The sequence below is a fragment of the Anarrhichthys ocellatus genome, unplaced genomic scaffold (assembly GCF_004355925.1).
Source record: "Anarrhichthys ocellatus isolate YVR2014 unplaced genomic scaffold, GSC_Weel_1.0 scaffold27, whole genome shotgun sequence".
Lineage (NCBI taxonomy): Eukaryota > Metazoa > Chordata > Actinopteri > Perciformes > Anarhichadidae > Anarrhichthys > Anarrhichthys ocellatus.
Genome location: NW_022280057.1, coordinates 2,330,904 through 2,347,592, shown reverse-complemented (window position 1 = coordinate 2,347,592; position 16,689 = coordinate 2,330,904). Strand labels below are relative to the sequence as shown.

General features: G+C 45.0%; 1 protein-coding gene across 1 annotated transcript in view; it reads left to right on the top strand.

The window, feature by feature from the left end:
* bcorl1 (BCL6 corepressor-like 1) overlaps positions 1-15,867 on the top strand; it is a 17,949-nt gene extending 2,082 nt beyond the window's left edge. The window contains 12 exon segments of the mRNA XM_031862611.1: positions 3,633-3,717; positions 3,819-3,911; positions 3,913-6,408; positions 6,690-6,822; positions 7,158-7,622; positions 8,580-8,767; positions 9,004-9,270; positions 9,375-9,541; positions 10,831-10,976; positions 12,731-12,808; positions 13,867-14,038; positions 14,339-15,867. Of these exon segments, the coding sequence (XP_031718471.1) occupies positions 3,633-3,717; positions 3,819-3,911; positions 3,913-6,408; positions 6,690-6,822; positions 7,158-7,622; positions 8,580-8,767; positions 9,004-9,270; positions 9,375-9,541; positions 10,831-10,976; positions 12,731-12,808; positions 13,867-14,038; positions 14,339-14,774 (4,726 nt within the window). The 3' untranslated portion in view covers positions 14,775-15,867.
* The last annotated feature ends 822 nt before the right edge of the window (positions 15,868-16,689 follow it).

The following is a 16,689-nucleotide window of genomic DNA, read 5'->3' as shown; positions in this document are numbered from 1 at the left end:
CCCTCCCCTCCTCCTCGCTCCCTCCCTCCCTCCCCCCCTCCTCTCGGACTTTTAGAACCGAAAACCGTCGAGATTAGTGAGCAGCCACGGACGGCGGAGGCGAAAGGCTGGACCCGGCCGTATCCGAGTCGTGCCTCTGCGCCCGTTCACATGCCATCTGGACGAGCGGGTTCGTAACTGTTTTTGTGTCACTAGACATCTTTTTTTATCTCCTCGCCCGCTGCTTAGCTCGGGAATTATTCAATATTTCTGCGGAGAGAGAGAGAGAGAGAGAGAGAGAGAGTCTGTAAACGGGGGACCGGGAGCGGAGAGGCTCGGTGAAATGCCTTTCAAACGCCGAAGTGGTTCAGTGTGTCCACCAGAGAGGGCCGACAGGAGAGAGGCTGGAGCACTTCTCATTAGGTCGGCTCGGGATAAATAACAGTAGCCCGCCTCTCAGCACGCAGACCGACGGGAGTAGCGCGAGGGCTTCGCGGAGACTCCGCTGCGCATGGAGCCGTAGAGGCTTCCCGTGGTGGTCCGTGGAGTTAAATATATTGCCCCCCCCCCCCCCCCACCTCTTCCTTTTTCGGTGGCCACTCCAGCAGCTCAATTGTGTGCAATAAGTTGTGTCACCCACCCAGTTGTTGTCCAGCTGGCTACTTTGTTTTTGCGAGTAAGAGTCAGTGCAGCCTGCTTCTCTTGTGTTATCAGCGCGTGAGATTGATTATTTGTTTGTTAAAAAACGAGAACACGTCCACTGGCAGACAGTGTTACTTTGTCGGGTGCTCGTGTGAGTTTTGTTTTGTCGGGCTCTCCCCTTCGCATTGATGTTGTTGACTTACCTTATCAGGCGGAGATGTGACACATTGCCACATTGTGTTTCTCCGACGCAGCCACTCGATGTTGGTTTTAAATGTAGCTCCTGTCACTCCGCGTGCCCCCCAAAACAACCGTCCTTCTATCCGCGTTGTCCACGTCATTTCAGGTGATGTTAACAGAGGGGAGACGGGCTCCCTCGTGCAGCCCGTGACCGTGTTTAGTGTGTAGATGGACCGAGATTACCTGAGAGCCTTTCTCTCATCATGGAGACTGTTCTCCATCTCCGGCGACGGAGCAGCGAACCCGGAGCTCTCCAGAGTTTTTCCGTGCTGATATTAACAACAGAGGGAAAAAAACAAATTGTTTTCAGAGTGTCCTCCACACAACGTGCATTGTGCACTTTGTTTCCCCCACACATGTCTATTGTGCTGAGCAGTGGACTGACCGGTCTGAAGTGGGGCTACAACAACACCACAAAATAATCTGCTTCCGTCGAGGCTGTTTTTCCTCAAAATGTAACGTCAGACTCGACTTTGTTTTGTCTGAGCGGTGTTGCCCACGGCGTGTGTGCCGGACTGCTGCATACATTGAGTGGCCTACATCGGAGCTGATGAATGCAAATGTTGTGTCGGAGGAGGAGACAGCGTATGATCGCGGCACAAAGACAAACTAGCTGTAAGCAACTGTTGTGCGGTAATGAATGCAGACCCTCCTTTACACTGAGCTGCATCGCTGGAGCCCCCCTTTTTCAGTCCGTGCTCGCAGATTCCCGCAGAGATCGGTGTGTCAGTCATTATGTGCCTCATAGTCGTTATATTTCACCGGCTCCAGGGGGAAACATTTTCCATTCCCTCCCCCCCCAAAAAAAAGCTTTGACAAAGATTTTTTTTTGTGTGCCTCTAGTACCTTTCATGTAGTCTTCTCATTTACTTGCAGATGCGCTCGCCTGCGCTCACCTCCACCTACACAGCCTACCAGGGGCTGTGTGTGTGTGTGTGTGTGTGTGTGTGTCGTATATGAGGGTATTTCAAATGATAGCAGGATAGAACTGTTTGATTATTATTCATAATTGTGTGCATGGTTCGTATTGTTTTGTGAGGGAAGGTATGAATTGTGTTGTCAAAATGTCCTCCTTTTTTGTGAGTTTCTCAATGGAGGAGCAATGGGTGGAATTTCATGTCTAATTTTAGATCACACTGCTTGAACCCCACATTGACTGCTTTCAACTTAGGCGGGCTGCTTTATTGTAATCATAAATAATTACCTGTCCAGTGATAGTTGAGAAACTAAACTTTTGCTCTCTTCCCGTCATCCACATTTTCTCCGCTCTCCAATAAGAGATCATTTGAGTTACAGCTGAATACCTCATGGATGGATTACTGAGTGGGCCTACCAGGGGCCCCAGGGGTCATAGGCCATAAGCCACACGCCCTGTTTTTGACTGTTATAAACATTTTTCATGTAAGTCATAGGACTCAGTCAAAACTGGGGATGTTAACTTGTTTCTATCCTGGTCCTTTAATGTTGAGTATTTGCTGATACAGACCCTCTCTTGTATTTAATACCAGCCGCCGTGACAGCGACACTATTATTGTTTTCACCTTGTGAGTCTGTGTGTGTGTCATCACTGCAAAATGTGGTCCTGGAGTTGGCTTAACTAGAGCAGGAACTACCACAGAAGCGGTTCTTAGTGGTTTGCCATGTGTTTAGAGTTCTGTCTGTGTATCTGTGGACAGATGTCGCCGCGATAGCATTATAAGCTTTAAAGATACAGTCACGAAAGTTTACAGGTGTGTAGTTGTGATCAAAATGGATGCTGTGTTCATAGGTGGGTGTGGTCCAAGGGTGCCAGAAGTAAGGGGGTAACAAGTGTGGAATGGGCCATTGGCCCCTCCAGTTTACACCCCCAATTTGGCATCGCAAAACTTAAGAAGTGTATGTTAAGATTTCAAAGATGGGTGTGTTCAGAGGGTTTCAAGACATAGGGGGTAGGAAGTGAGGAAGGGTCCATTGCCGGCTAGTGTGATCCCATCGCAAGATGGTCTCTAGATTTTACAGTATTGTTTTTAATCCTAAAACAGCTGCACACTGCATACCAAGGCTACAGTAAGCCGTATTTAAACTAAGCAATTTAGATGTTTGACAGCAGAACATCCCTGCTTGAAGAAAGAACATGCATCACAGATTTAATATCTTGTATCGTATGGTATTTGGTATGATTCGTGTGTGTGTGTCAGCGTGGATCTGTTGTAGCAGGAGGGTTTGAAGTGGATTTAGGAAGCCTCTCTTCATCACTTTCGAGTAAAGTTTAACCAGGAAATAAAGCGGAGATTGTCTGCGAACAATACGAAGGGGCGATGTCGTATTTGGGAATGGCGGCCTTTTATTTGTCTCCGTCGGGGACCCGTTGGTTCATAATCTGTCCGTATTGCAATACATCAGGTTCATCATTTCATTCACTGACTATCCTATTTTCAGTTAAGATAAATCCCTCTCCAGATTGATCACACTGACAAATTGTTAGTATTCCCCGCAAGCAAGCAAATAAAATCAAAGGGAACAAATACATTCTTCAATCCACCACACTTCTCTCAGCTACCCTAAGTTGTCTCTCTGCTCTGAGGAAATTGTAACATATCTGGCCTTCAAGCCTGTCTCAAAGAAAGGAACTTTTCAATTTCCCAATGTTGGTAACTCTGAATCGTTTACTGTTGCATTGAGTAGGTCTTATTCCTTCATGAAGAATTGAATGGAAGTCTCATTTGTGATTGAAACCAGAACAGCAGCAACAGTCCTTTTTTTCCATGTTCTTTTTCTTGTGTGTTCTGCAGCATATCGCTGTATTTCAAGGAAAACTCTCACCCGACTGACTCAGCTACCCCTGAGGCATGTTGTGTTGAAGAAACACCTATGCAGGTAATTGTTTTTATTTTCATTACAGTTCAATTTCTAGATTAGAGCATCCTTTTTCCTTTATCAAATTAACATCGGCCTCGTGATCTTCTCTTATTACTCAGGTGGATCCTACACTAATGAATGTAGGGGATGGAGGCACGGTGAGCAGAGAGATCAGTGCTCCAAATAAAGCGTCTGCTAGTATGGTGGGAAACCCCCCCCCAGACGCTACCCTCTGAGTTTAGAGGAGATGTTACCCTCAGTCAGCAAAACAAGACCACACCAACAACAGACTGTAAGACAGCGAAAGCCTGCCTGGACACTAGCAATTACAACCACAGCCCTGAGCTGTCTCCACCTCAACAGCCCAACAATGCACCGACGTCCGGCTCAGAGAAGAGAGCAGACAAAAGGGCAGAGGCCCCTAAACTCAAGGCGGATGGTGCCGGGCTCCTCCCCACTCCCCAGTGGTCAAGTGGCGTGAAAGTCAGCCGTGAGGACTCACTCAGCCCCTGTCACAGCACTGTGACATCCAGTAAGAAATCGCTCCCGCAAACACAATCTGTACAAAGTGTACCACCTGGGTTTCAGTGCCCCACCATGTTTAAACCAGCCCAGCCCGTCACCTTCCTTCCTTCCACAAATTTTCCCTCTCCACTTTGTAAAATCACTCTTCCACCAGCACTGGGTCAGATCGCGGCACTTAGAGAAGCCACAGCCAGTCAGTTTCAGAAAGAACTCCAGCCTCAAAGCTCAGGTGTCGGAGGGACACCTCTCATGCGGACCTATCCCTATCCGTTCTCGGTGGGCAGGACTCCAGCTGCAGAGAAAAAAGCCGGCGCATCGTCATCGAAACTTAAATCGAACCATTCATCTAATAAGAATTCTAAATCTGTGGGAGAGCATATATCTTTAGCCTCAGTGGTGGCCTCACCAGCTATTGCCCTACCATTGCAGCACCCTTCATTAACTCCTGCAGCACCCACCCGCTACACGCTGTCTCCCACTGCTGCCATTTGCTGTGGCTCTGCACTGGCCAGCATCACCTCTCAGAGCAGACTGCTGAACCATGTGGACAAAAGCAACAGCCTAGACAAGACAACCACGGGCTCTCTTAAAACGACACCTCCCTCTGCTTCAGATGACCACACAGCTTGTTCGGTTGAACCAAGAGATGTACCCCTGGATTTATCTGCTAAATCTAAACGTCCAAAATGCATAAATGACCCTCCAGTTGCGATGAGCGAGCCTCACAATAATGAGTCAAATCAGAGAGATTTTCTGAACTCAAAGAGGGCTCATTCTGCAACGTATAGCTCAGCTGTGCAATATCCTATCCTACCCAACACCCACAGAAATGGATCCCATCAAAAGCAATTAAATAGGCCTCAGAATCACCAGGCCCAAGACCCCAAACCAACCTGGGGTAAGGGATCTTCTCAAGACTCCGTAAAGAACATCCCTGGAACATATGTTGGTGTGGCCAGTCCGATACTGGCTTCTACTCTACGGGGCAAAGACGGAAAAGGGACTTTTGCCGATGAATGTCAGAGTTTTGCAAAGCAGGAGTTTATATCTATAATTGACCAAGGAGAGCATCTGGCATCAGGAGGAAAGAAGCCATCCTGTACGATGCAGGGCAACCAACATGCTCACAGTGTCAAGCATGTTAAAAACACCAGCATAGCCATAACTAAGAACTGTCCCTCTAAAGGAGCCCTGACTACCGCCCTGTCGAGCGCCGCCAGCGCTCAGACTCATCAGAAATCTCGAGCCGGCAAAACCGCGGCGCCATACTCCACCGCCGTTGTCAGCCCAGCTTGGCAGCAGCCACCCAATATGCCGCACCAAGCCTCGTCTGTTCAGAGAAAAATCACACAAGGGTCTCCGAAGACGAAGGGTGGCACGGCTACAGAGGGATCTAAGGCTCAGAGTGGCCATCGCAGCCCGTCCAACCCCGAGGATGATAAGTGGGAGAGGATGAAGTCTCCCCTGTCGAACCTCGCGTCCATCGTAAAGCAGCAAGCTCTTGACACAACAGCACAGACGGCCGAGGGCAACACTCAAGCTTCACCTGTTGCATCAAGAAAAGCTGATGGTCTGAATCCACTCTCTGGGAGCCAAGACACCCAACCCAAACAAACTGCTGCGTTTGAATACCCAGCATACTGGTCTGTGGAAAATTGGGCTGGTTTGCCATCTCAAGGGGATTCAACTCCAGCTAAGAAGAAGCACGAGAAGGCAAACGCCACCGAGCCTCTGGAGAATAATACAGAGTTAAACGCCAGCCAGGGAGAACACGTGGGACTGCCGGCGAAGCAAGGCTTCTCAAGGCCTGCTGGCCATCTCTTTGGCAATGCATCAACCAATGGGAACAGGCTGGAGAGCAAACTAGCCCAGGTGTTAGAGGGGGAGATGTTGAAGAAAGACATTGGGGCGTCGGACGGTCCTCCCAGTGAAAAATTGGACGGCGTGGTAGCATCTATTCTGACAGGCCAGTGTGCGACGGGAGGCGACAAGTTCGAGAAGAAAACAAACGGAACCAAAGAGGAGTTGCCAACCAAAGCAAAAGCTGCCGCCGTCAAACAAAAGAAAACCAGTCCTAAGAAGCCAGCGAAGGAGAAGTCACCACCGGACTCATCCAAGAAGGCCGCAGGAAAGAAAAAGCAAGACATAGAAAAAACTCCAACCAAAGTGTCTTGTCAAAAGAAGGTAGATTACCTCTATGTGTAAAATATCTTTGTTCTTTTCTTATTATCTTGCCATGGTTGAATTTTAGGGAAATATTTTGGGCAGCGATCTACTCAATCTCATCAAGATTTTAACAATTGATTTGACGACACAGAGCTCCTTTTCATAATGTGAATCCACGACTGATGATTTAACTTTCAAAGGCTTATTGTAAGACTGTTTCATGCTCTCTGTCATCATGAAAGCTTTGTGATCAATGGCATCGAACACGGCGTGCTGACTCTGACCCCTGTGTATTCCAGCAGAAGAAACGATGTGCACCTGTGCAGGAGCAGAGTCTGTCAGCGGGGGAACTTTCTGCACAGAGCAAAGAGCCGACTCCGAGGGACAAAATCAGTCCCAGCAAGGTTGAGCAACCAACCCGCAACAAATCTGGTAACGTCTTTTGTTTCTTATAATCCTGTGACATTTACAGCCCTGAGAAGTTCTCCCAGCATGGACATATTTCTGATATCTATCTCAGATTTAATGACGCTTTCAGTTGAGTCAGACATGTAGCATTTTATTGAGCTCACAGGCAGATTACTCTCTCGCAGCTTTAGTTGTGGAGATAAATAGCCCGCAGTCAGTCTCGGTGGCATGGTAGTTTGTGTACAGTGAAGACAGAAAATGTCACACGTATTGTCTGCATGGCGTTTCTTTTACGTCTCAGTGAAACTTCTATGCACAGAAGCTTGTGTGAATATGACGATCAAATGTGATCTAATCAGTTGCAGATAGCGGCAGCAGTGCTCTAGAGACTCCGGATTCTCTCAATCGCTCTGCTGTATCCAGTAAGGAGGCCGACGCCACAGGGAGCTTCATCCCAAGGCTGAGGAGAGGACGGCGGCGGGCTGATGAGGCTCGACTCGACCTCTGGGGCTTCGCGACGCCTTCCCCTCCCCCCCCACAAATGCCTCCTCCCCCAGTTTCCCCGTCACCCCCCGTGATTCCCACCCAACCCACCCGCCGTCCGAGAGGAAGGCCCCGCTCGACCCCCTTGCCAGAACGAGCGATTCAGGGAAAGGGCAAGACGGCCGGTGCAGAGGGTGAAACGCCGGCTCCCAAGAAACGCCGGCGATGTCGTAGCAAAAAGTATCAGACCGGGGAATACATCACTGAGAAAGACAAGCTGGAAGATGGAGAGCACCTCGAAGAAGCGGATTCCCTGAGACGGGACAGCGGAGTCCCAGCGGGTACGCAGTTTGTCTCTAGAGATCGGTAGTTTTCAATTAACAGTTTCCAGCCCACGTTTTAATCAAAAGTGCAACTGTTGGTTACAGATGTGACTAAAAACCATAATGTTATAGTATGAATGTGTAAGAGTGGCTGGTTGACAGAACATTTAGATGAAGTAGCCATTTTGACAATTGACTAATCATTTAAGTAATTTGTTGAACATAAATGCCAAACATTTATTTCCAGATTTTCTGCTTTTATCTGTTTGATATTCATGTAAACTGAATATTTTTGGGTTTTGCACTCTTGTTAAGACAAAGCAAGACATTTGAAGATGTCAACTTGAACCCCCAGTAGAGATGATGGACATTTTAAACTATTTTCTTAAAATGTATAAACAATTGATCGATTGTTGTGAGCCCCGAGTGTTCATAAAAATATCTGTTTAGGAAATAAAGATAAATAATTCAGAATTAACAATAAGAAAGCTTAGACAGCGTCTTCTATAGTTCATACATATTAAAATAGACACGGATAAATTCATTTTAAGAGGATGTACATCTTTGTAAACAAGCACATAGGAAAGTATTAATAGGATATTATACAGTATATGATGACAGACAAATATTGAGATCAATTTAGCATCTGACAAACGCATATGCAATTTTCAGTTTATGTTCTTGAGGTGCCGACTGTGTCATGTCGATATCAGCAAGTCCTCTTCAGGTCCCTGTTGGTGTGGATGAGCCATTGTTTCAATAGGTACCAAACAGTCTGATTTTGGCACAAAACAGCACCTGAAATATTTCATGCTCCATGTTCGGCTTGGCAGATAATCAAGAGCATGAAGCTGCATCAGTACATCAAAGATAAGATGGATGATGTTGAAATATCAAGATTGTTTGTGGTGTTTTCACTGTGTTCATCTGTTTGGTACCAGCCCACATAACCTTCGATTCTATCTATCATTACAGATCCACAGGCGGATCAGTGTTCGAGTCCCACCGCCTGCAGTCCAGAGCCTCCTCCGAGGAGACCCTCGTTCACGCGCTCCGGGTCGGTCCGCTACCAGGAGAGCGAGGTATCTCCAGAGTGCAATGACAAGCCTTCAGGGAAGAGGAAGTTCAAAAGCAAGCACTTAAGTGACAGCGATGAGCAGAAGGTAAGATGTTTGCTGAGGCTGCTTGATGTATTGTAGAAGATTTCAAAGCCTACAGGCTTGAGTAATCTACAATGTCCCATGAATATATTAGCTTACAGTGCCCCCCTGTGGCTAGATAAATACCATGCGTGTCACGTTTATGATGGTAGCTGCACAGGTCCTCGAAGAGAAGAACCCGATGCATTACAAGAGATTGCATTTCACACACTGCTCTAATCAATAAATCTATATTTTAGGTTAAGACCAAACGCAGCAGCCAGGGCAAGCGTGCTGCCTCACTTGCCCTGGATAGTGATGGTGCTGATGTAAAACGAACAGAAAGCCTCCCACCCACTCCAAAAAGTTTGCCCTCATCTCCACCCAATAAGAAAGGCTCATCGGGGAGAATTTGCAGCTCCGAGTCTCCGCCCAAAAGGCCCGTTCCTCCGGAGGTTCGGCGGCTGATTGTCAATAAAAATGCCGGGGAGACTTTGCTGCAACGTGCCGCACGCTTGGGCTATCAGGTAAAATCCACCTGTTTCCTCGTGTAGTATCTCTAACATGACAGTGTACCTCTTTGAATCATGATGTGACACGGTCCGTCTGTGCTACTACCTCTGCTGTGCAGGACGTAGTCCAGTACTGTCTTGAAAAGGACGTCAGGGAGGTCAACCGGCGCGATAATGCCGGTTACACGGCTCTCCACGAAGCGTCCTCTCGAGGCTGGACTCAGATTGTCCAGATGCTGCTGAACCACGCCGCTGACGTCAACTGCAGCGCCCAAGACGGGACACGGTGAGGCCTCATGGTCGTGGTTCTAGTTAGTTGATTGTTTCTCATCTAAGTATTTATCTTGGGTGTAACCTTTGAAACACATTTGAGCACAGAGATTACTGGCTTTTTGGAGCCATCCGTCTCATCTCAACGTCTTTGTTGAGCTTGCTGAAATGACAAATGTTTGTATATTGATGATATTAATGTGATGGATGTAATGTATATAGTGTCCTGCAAAAGTATTCACCCCCCTTAGCGTTTTATGGAAGAAAACATGTTTTGAGTTCGTCAAAGGGCATGCAGGAGACTCTAAATGTGTTTTCTCTTTTATTTTCACTAAGCAATGCCTTTTTTTCCGGCCACATGGCTTAAAATGTTCCTATGGACAGAGGCAATCTCCGCTGTGGAGCTTTCCAGCTCCTTCAGGGTTCTCTTTGGTATTGCCTCTCTGATTAATGTCCTCCTCGCCTGCCTCTCTTGGCATGTTTGTTGTGGTGCCATATTCTTTCGGTTTTGTCATAATGGATTTAATGGTGCTCCGCTAGATCATATGCCAGATCATGTGATACTTTGTTTGCACTCAGGTGAACTTTATTTCACTAATTATGTGACTTCTGGAGGTAAATGGTCGCACCAAATCTTATTTAGGAGCTTTATAACAGAAGTGGGTGAATACACAGCTTTTCACTTTATTTAAACATGCTTTTGAAAGCATTTTGTTTTTACATTTCCCTTCATCTGTATTGATTTTTGTGTAGCTTCATTACATACAATCCAAATAGAAATCAATTATCCAGGTTGTAATGCAACAAAATAGGGAAAAAAGCCAATGGGGGGGTGAATGCTTTTACAAGGCACTTTATATTTAATTTCTTGTAAATGTTTTAATGGAATAATTTATATTTTGTGGCTAAAATTATAAACAATACTCAAAAATCATTTCATTGTTGTTCCACTCGCTCTCCTGAAAACATACCCACTCTACAGGTGTTAGGAGCAGTAATGAGCATACTCACTGACGGGTTGTATTTCATGATTAACTGAAGATTATATTCTCGCTGCATATCTTAGTGAGGTGCTTTTTTAAGTGATAATAATTCCTGTCACCTGTTTTAGCATATTCACTTTACCAGTCGAAGGAGTTTGTCTCATAAAGAAAAATAACGGTTACACAAATTGTAATTAATCCCAGAAAGTATTAGTTTTACTGAAGTACATCGTAATACTCCATATACAGCAAATTAGCAGACAGATTGAGGTGTAACGTTGTACAATCCCTGAAAGACATTTGTGTTTTGTCCTTTCTTTAGGCCCCTTCACGATGCAGTGGCGAGTGATAACCTGCCGATCGTCTGGTTGCTTCTGAACCACGGTGCAGACCCGACGCTGGCCACCTACTCTGGACACACTCCGGTCAAACTGGCGCACAGCCCGAGCATGAAGACCTTCCTCACAGGTAGCCCGACCTTTTTATTAGCCTATGTTTCCATCAGTAACTATTTTGATGAAATACACATATTTCCAGATTGTTAGAGTGGCGTTTTTACCTCTGGCCAAACTCATTTTTCACATCATCCACTAACACTTCAGACACAATAAACAACACATCACAAAGGCTGTGATAAAGCTAATTGCATTGAGACATGTTGTATTTGCCAACTTAACAGTCACCCATCAAGCAACGTGTCAACACATTAATAAGCCTGTGCCCACTCCCACTGCATCACATTTGGCACGGTGAGCACTAAACAGCTTGCATGCAGCTGCATACATGAGAAATGCAGAGTGTTATATCCACACAGGGCTCGACGTTAACTGTTTGAGCCACAGATTGTTTTGTGGTCTTAAAGCTGAATTTTGGTTTCCAAAACTGAGAATGTTGTCCTGGTGAAAGGTAACATTTAGAAGCTTTTAGCTGCTGGACTTGCATTTCCGTACAGTTTAGACGCCTTCAAGCGGTTTTGTATGCATTGACTGCTGAATTTGTATCAGTAAAGAGATTGAGCAGAGGATATCCTTATATTATTGAATAGAAATCAGTAAGACTTAAGTCTTGTTAGGAGACCGCTGTGGTGAAAACACAGCCCATGCCAGTTGAAATATAACTTTAATTGAAGGAAATACATGAATTTGGTGTTGTAAAAGCTTCCATTGATTTCTCAATTAATGATCATTGAGGAAAATGCTTTAAATTTCCTTCACTATGATGATCAATATCGTTCCATAACTGAGCCAGGCAAAGTGATTAATTGCACACCGGGCTTCCTGCGAAACCTTCGAAACGCATGACTTCCTCTTGCTTGTCATATTGAACCCAATAGAATATCCTCCAGCCAGCTTGTTAACAGGAACTCTGTCTTTAGCGTCGTAATTAATTTACTTTCACATCACTGTTGATGGTGTTTTAAGGATCCATCCCAGCTCTTGGCCAAGCTGCGGAGAGTGAGGAAACACTCCCCGTCACCTTGGCTGCAGTATCGGTGTTTAGTGGAGTGTGTTAGTCTCACAGCATGTGTCTCAGGTAAACAGAGAGATGAAGGCTCCGTAATGCATTGAAACATTCAGCTCTGATGACACAGACGCGCACAAAACGAGCCGCAACATCAACTACTTGCCCGAAGTCAATTGTTACTTGCCCCTTTACAAACAAATTGTGTTATTGATTAGTGGTTATCTTGCGGCAAACTGCGCAGTACGTTGTCTGAGTTTTGTCGCCACCCGACTGAACTCCTGTTTCCAGGATAATGCATAAAGTAATGCTCACTTTGTAAGGCACTGCTCTTTCCTCCTGATCCATACTGTGCACGTGCAACCTTTCAACAAAGATGATAAGGAAGCGAGATGGCTCAAGTTTCAAGTTAAGTTCATTCATAGTGAACATTTAAAACAACAGTTGGCCAAAGTGCTGCACAGTTGTAAATCTACAATACAATAAATATGAAAGCTCACTCGTTAGCTACTTCGGAAAAGAAACGCCTTAGTAAATCCCTATTGTTTAGCCCTGTTATACTTGTTGTATTGACAATTATTTTGTTCAGACAACCATCACAACTATTAATCATACGTTTTGCTCTTGACAAGGGGACAAGCATTAATGTGAAGCCCTGGCTTCATACTTTCAGATTGACTCATAGTGTAGATCAAGAGATGATCTGTAAATGAACTGTAAACTCACAATATATCATTTATAATACTGTTGTTTTTTTCCAGAATATTTCACAGACCTGGAAGGACGTAAAGAACAGGATCTCGGCTCACCCTGGGATTTCTACAGTAGCTCCCTCTTTGGTAAGAAAGCTTGAAACGATGTGATCTGTGTTTGCGTCTGCCAATCCATCAGTCCACTCATCAGATCAATCAGTAAGCTGGCCGTGAGGGAGACGAGTGGAGGCCTGTTGCAGAGATGACCAGGTGGCTGCAGGGAAGTTATTGTAGTTTGTAGGACTCGGGCTCGGCCACTGGGACACAAAGTGGTGTTAGCCTTGTGTACCAGCATCAGAGTTGTGCTGTAAACAGCCACAGGGAGCCAGTTCTCCAGTGGAGGATGAGCAGGATTAGAGTTGCATGGAAGAACTGAGGAAGACTAAAGAGAAAGTAGAATGCAGCTAAACTGACGTGACAAAAAATGTTGGTAATGTGTAACAAAAAAGCTTTTATATGTACCTCCCAACGATGACAAATATCTTTTATTATATTGTATTGCCGTGATAAATATTATATACCTTAAGCTTGTCATTGATTGGTGCAATTTATGTTGCCACTGTAGACTGATGCTCCACGACAGACTTAACTTGTAAATTACTATTTATTTTGTTTGTTAATGTTGCATTACTTTCTGTAAAATATGTTTGATTTAATTTCTCTCCTTTGTGTTATTTCTGTTGCTGCCTTCTCACAGTGGTGGGAGATAGGGAGGATCATTGATCTGGCTTTAGAAGCTTTTGTGCCATTCATTATTGTAGAGTTTGAGAGAAAGCCTTGCAGACTTGGAGCGAGATAATCACATGAAACATAAAGCTTTAGTATTAAACATTAGTATCTGTTTCATTGGGCCAAAGTTTTCATATCAGTAAATGCATTGAATTACACTCTGCTTACTGTCCATCATCTCAAACAATCCACCAGTAAACAATCCTTCAAAATGTATGCCTTATTTTTATATGTCTCTATGTAGGGTGTTTTTAACTTCAAGCTGCGACTGACATGAAGTTTGTGTTCCTTTTAACGGATCACAGCCTCACCAGCCTTCAGTAGTAGACATATTATAGTTGTTGTGAATAGACTGTCCACTAGGAGGCGTCCAAACTCCATGTCATCCAGTTTGTCTGCTCCTCTTCATCTCACAGAGACGGACCAGGAGCCGTGCTGGGACTTCCTGCTGTCTGAGGAGAACCAGGACCTGGAGGAGGATGCGATAGGAAAGACTGAGCCGGACTCGGACAAAGATTGCCTTGTGTTTGAGTTCTCCTCCGAGCCTCTCTTACCCTGCTATCACGTTCAGGTGTCATTAACCCAAGGGTGAGTTCAAATTCTTTATCTGCGAAAACCTGTAAAACGTTTAAATTATTCAGTTCCAATTTGTGTGATGGGATCATAAGTGTGTAGTTTTAATTAATGTGTGTGTGATGACTTTCTGTCACTGGATTATTTTGTTGTGATGTTGTGTATTTACATTCAGTAGTCAGTTTGCAATAAATCCCATCTTCATCGAGTTAATACCTCTGATATATTCAGTGGAGTTGTTGTGGGAAGAATTATGTTAATTGGAGGATAATTTGAGGACAGTTGGCTGATATCAGGCATATTTCTCTCTCGCAGCTTTTGCAACTGGTTCCTCCTGACGGACGTCCTCAAGCGTCTGAAGATGTCGGCTCGGATCTTCCGGGCGCGTTTCCCGCACCTGGAGGTGGTGAGTCTGTCGCGTGCTGAGCTCTTGAAGCAGGTGTCGATCAGCCAGGTGAGCTCCACTTTGGCTTCACCTTACAAAGGCAAAATTAAGGAGGAGGAAGAGAAGGAAGAAGAAGAGGCGGGACTTGTGGATCTGGTGCGATGTGTACCGGAGCTCCAGAGACTACTGGGATCCTCTATTGACATCCTGCAAGAGGAGGAGGACGACGACGACGACGATGAGGAGGAAGAGGAGGACGAAGAGGAGGAGGAAGAGGAGGAGGAGGATGAGGATGAGGAGGAGGATGAGGAGGAAGAGGAAGAGGAAGAGACACTGACAAACACAGGGAAGCCTCGCAGCCGATAGCCTCTTTTTCACCGTGCAAACTGTTGTCAACCCAAGTCCTTCCCTGCAAGCAGCAGCTCAAAGGAAACCTCTCCGTCCAATGTAACGAGGGTCGTGGGTTTCAACTCCAGCGACAGTAATGACACTCCACCCATAACCTTTGACCTCAGACAGAAGGTGATTAAGTCATCACAAGGACCTGCACACGCGAGTGGTCGGTGCTGTAAAGCAGCTTTCAGGTTCCTATCTATAGGTATATTTGAATACACGAGAACTATTGAGCAAACCTTTTGTATTGATTATGTATGTACATGGTAGTGTATATGTGTATCTTGCCATCAGGGTTAAAACATTTGGTTATATAAATGTATTCTAGTGGCAAAAAGGACAAATTATGTTGAGGACTTTTTGTTTGAGTTTGTTCCTGAGAGACAGCGGTATTTTTTCGACGGGAGATCAAGACTTTTATCTTGGTGAACTCTTGCGTAAAGCTAAGATGCTTAAGTCAGGGAGGCCACTGGCCCGGATGGTTCTGGTTCTGTCAACCTGGGAGACCTGGAGACCTGCAGAGAAGAGACCACGGCACATAATATTCAAATGTATTCAGAGCTTCATTTAAATTCTTCTCCTCTGTATCGTTATTTCGCTTTATCATCCTCGAGAGATCGTTACTGGACGGACCTAGTATCTTACGGCGTTTATTTTTCCTCCACATTTCACAAAGTGAGCGTGGGCAGCACGGGAGCTGTCGACGTCCCTGCTCAAAATATGAAATAACGTCTTTTTGGACCTTGAGATTGAGCGTTTGTTTACAGAGCTGGACAGATAGTAGTGTCCTCCACTCCCCAGGTTGCACTCCTCCTGAACTGATGCAGAATCCTGTGGATCTCTCTCAGAGGAAAAGTAGTCCCACCTCTGGAGTCCAGAGGCTGCTCCCGCGTCCGAGGAGGCGAGACGCCCTCTTAACTGCAGCCGCGTCCCGATATGAGATCCCAGAGTGCTTTGTGTTGCAGTGTTTTATTTACACTGTTTGTTGTGCTTAATTTAATAGTCATTAATATATTTGACCTCTTGTGTATCTGACAAGCCTATCTATGAAAAAAATTGCTTTGTATGGTTGGTGCTTCATTTTGAAATGTACTTATTAGGATCCCTTTATTCTGACATTTTCCTCCCTCATTCAAGAACAGTATTTCAAAAGAAAAAAAAAAAGGCTAAAGTACAGTTTTATTGTACTGGTGCTAAAACAGATTTTGTGTTGACAATCAATGATGTTTTGGTTTGAAGTCACAAACTAATAAAAGATATTTAAGATGAAGAGACTTAAGGTGTAAAGAAAAGTATAGTTTAGTTAAAGACAACGGGAAACAGCACGACTGAAAGACTGGGCAGTGTGGGAAGAGCCTTTTATTTGATTCTTTTATAAGAAATCAACAAGAATAAAGCATGATTGTGAATTATAGTTATTTCCTCTTTGTTTTGTCAGTTGGATTGTTATGATGATAGCTGAGTTGAATATTCAGGGACGAACTCCCTCAGGTGTATTTCAACTGATCCGTTCGGTTTCAGACATTTTACTGGATAAATGTCTTTTCTTTTTTAATCACAGATAATTTGCCCCTCAGAGGAATCGTAGGAAGAACCATTACATTAATCTGTGCTGTACCTGAGGAAAACCGTTTTACATTCAAACCCAAATGAGCTTTATCTCACAGCACGGTTGGCAGCTGTGATTCGGCACTATGATGGGTAAACACCATAACTGGGTGTCCCAGGGGAGTAGTGGTCGAGGGCACATATCACGTTATCGCTACGCCATTGGTTCAATTTTAGATACAGTAGTTCCCTTCGATGCACATCGCCTTTTTTTTACTCTCTCCCCATGTTGCCTGTCTGTCTCTACTGTCAAGCTTTTGAATAAAGGTGAAAATGACAC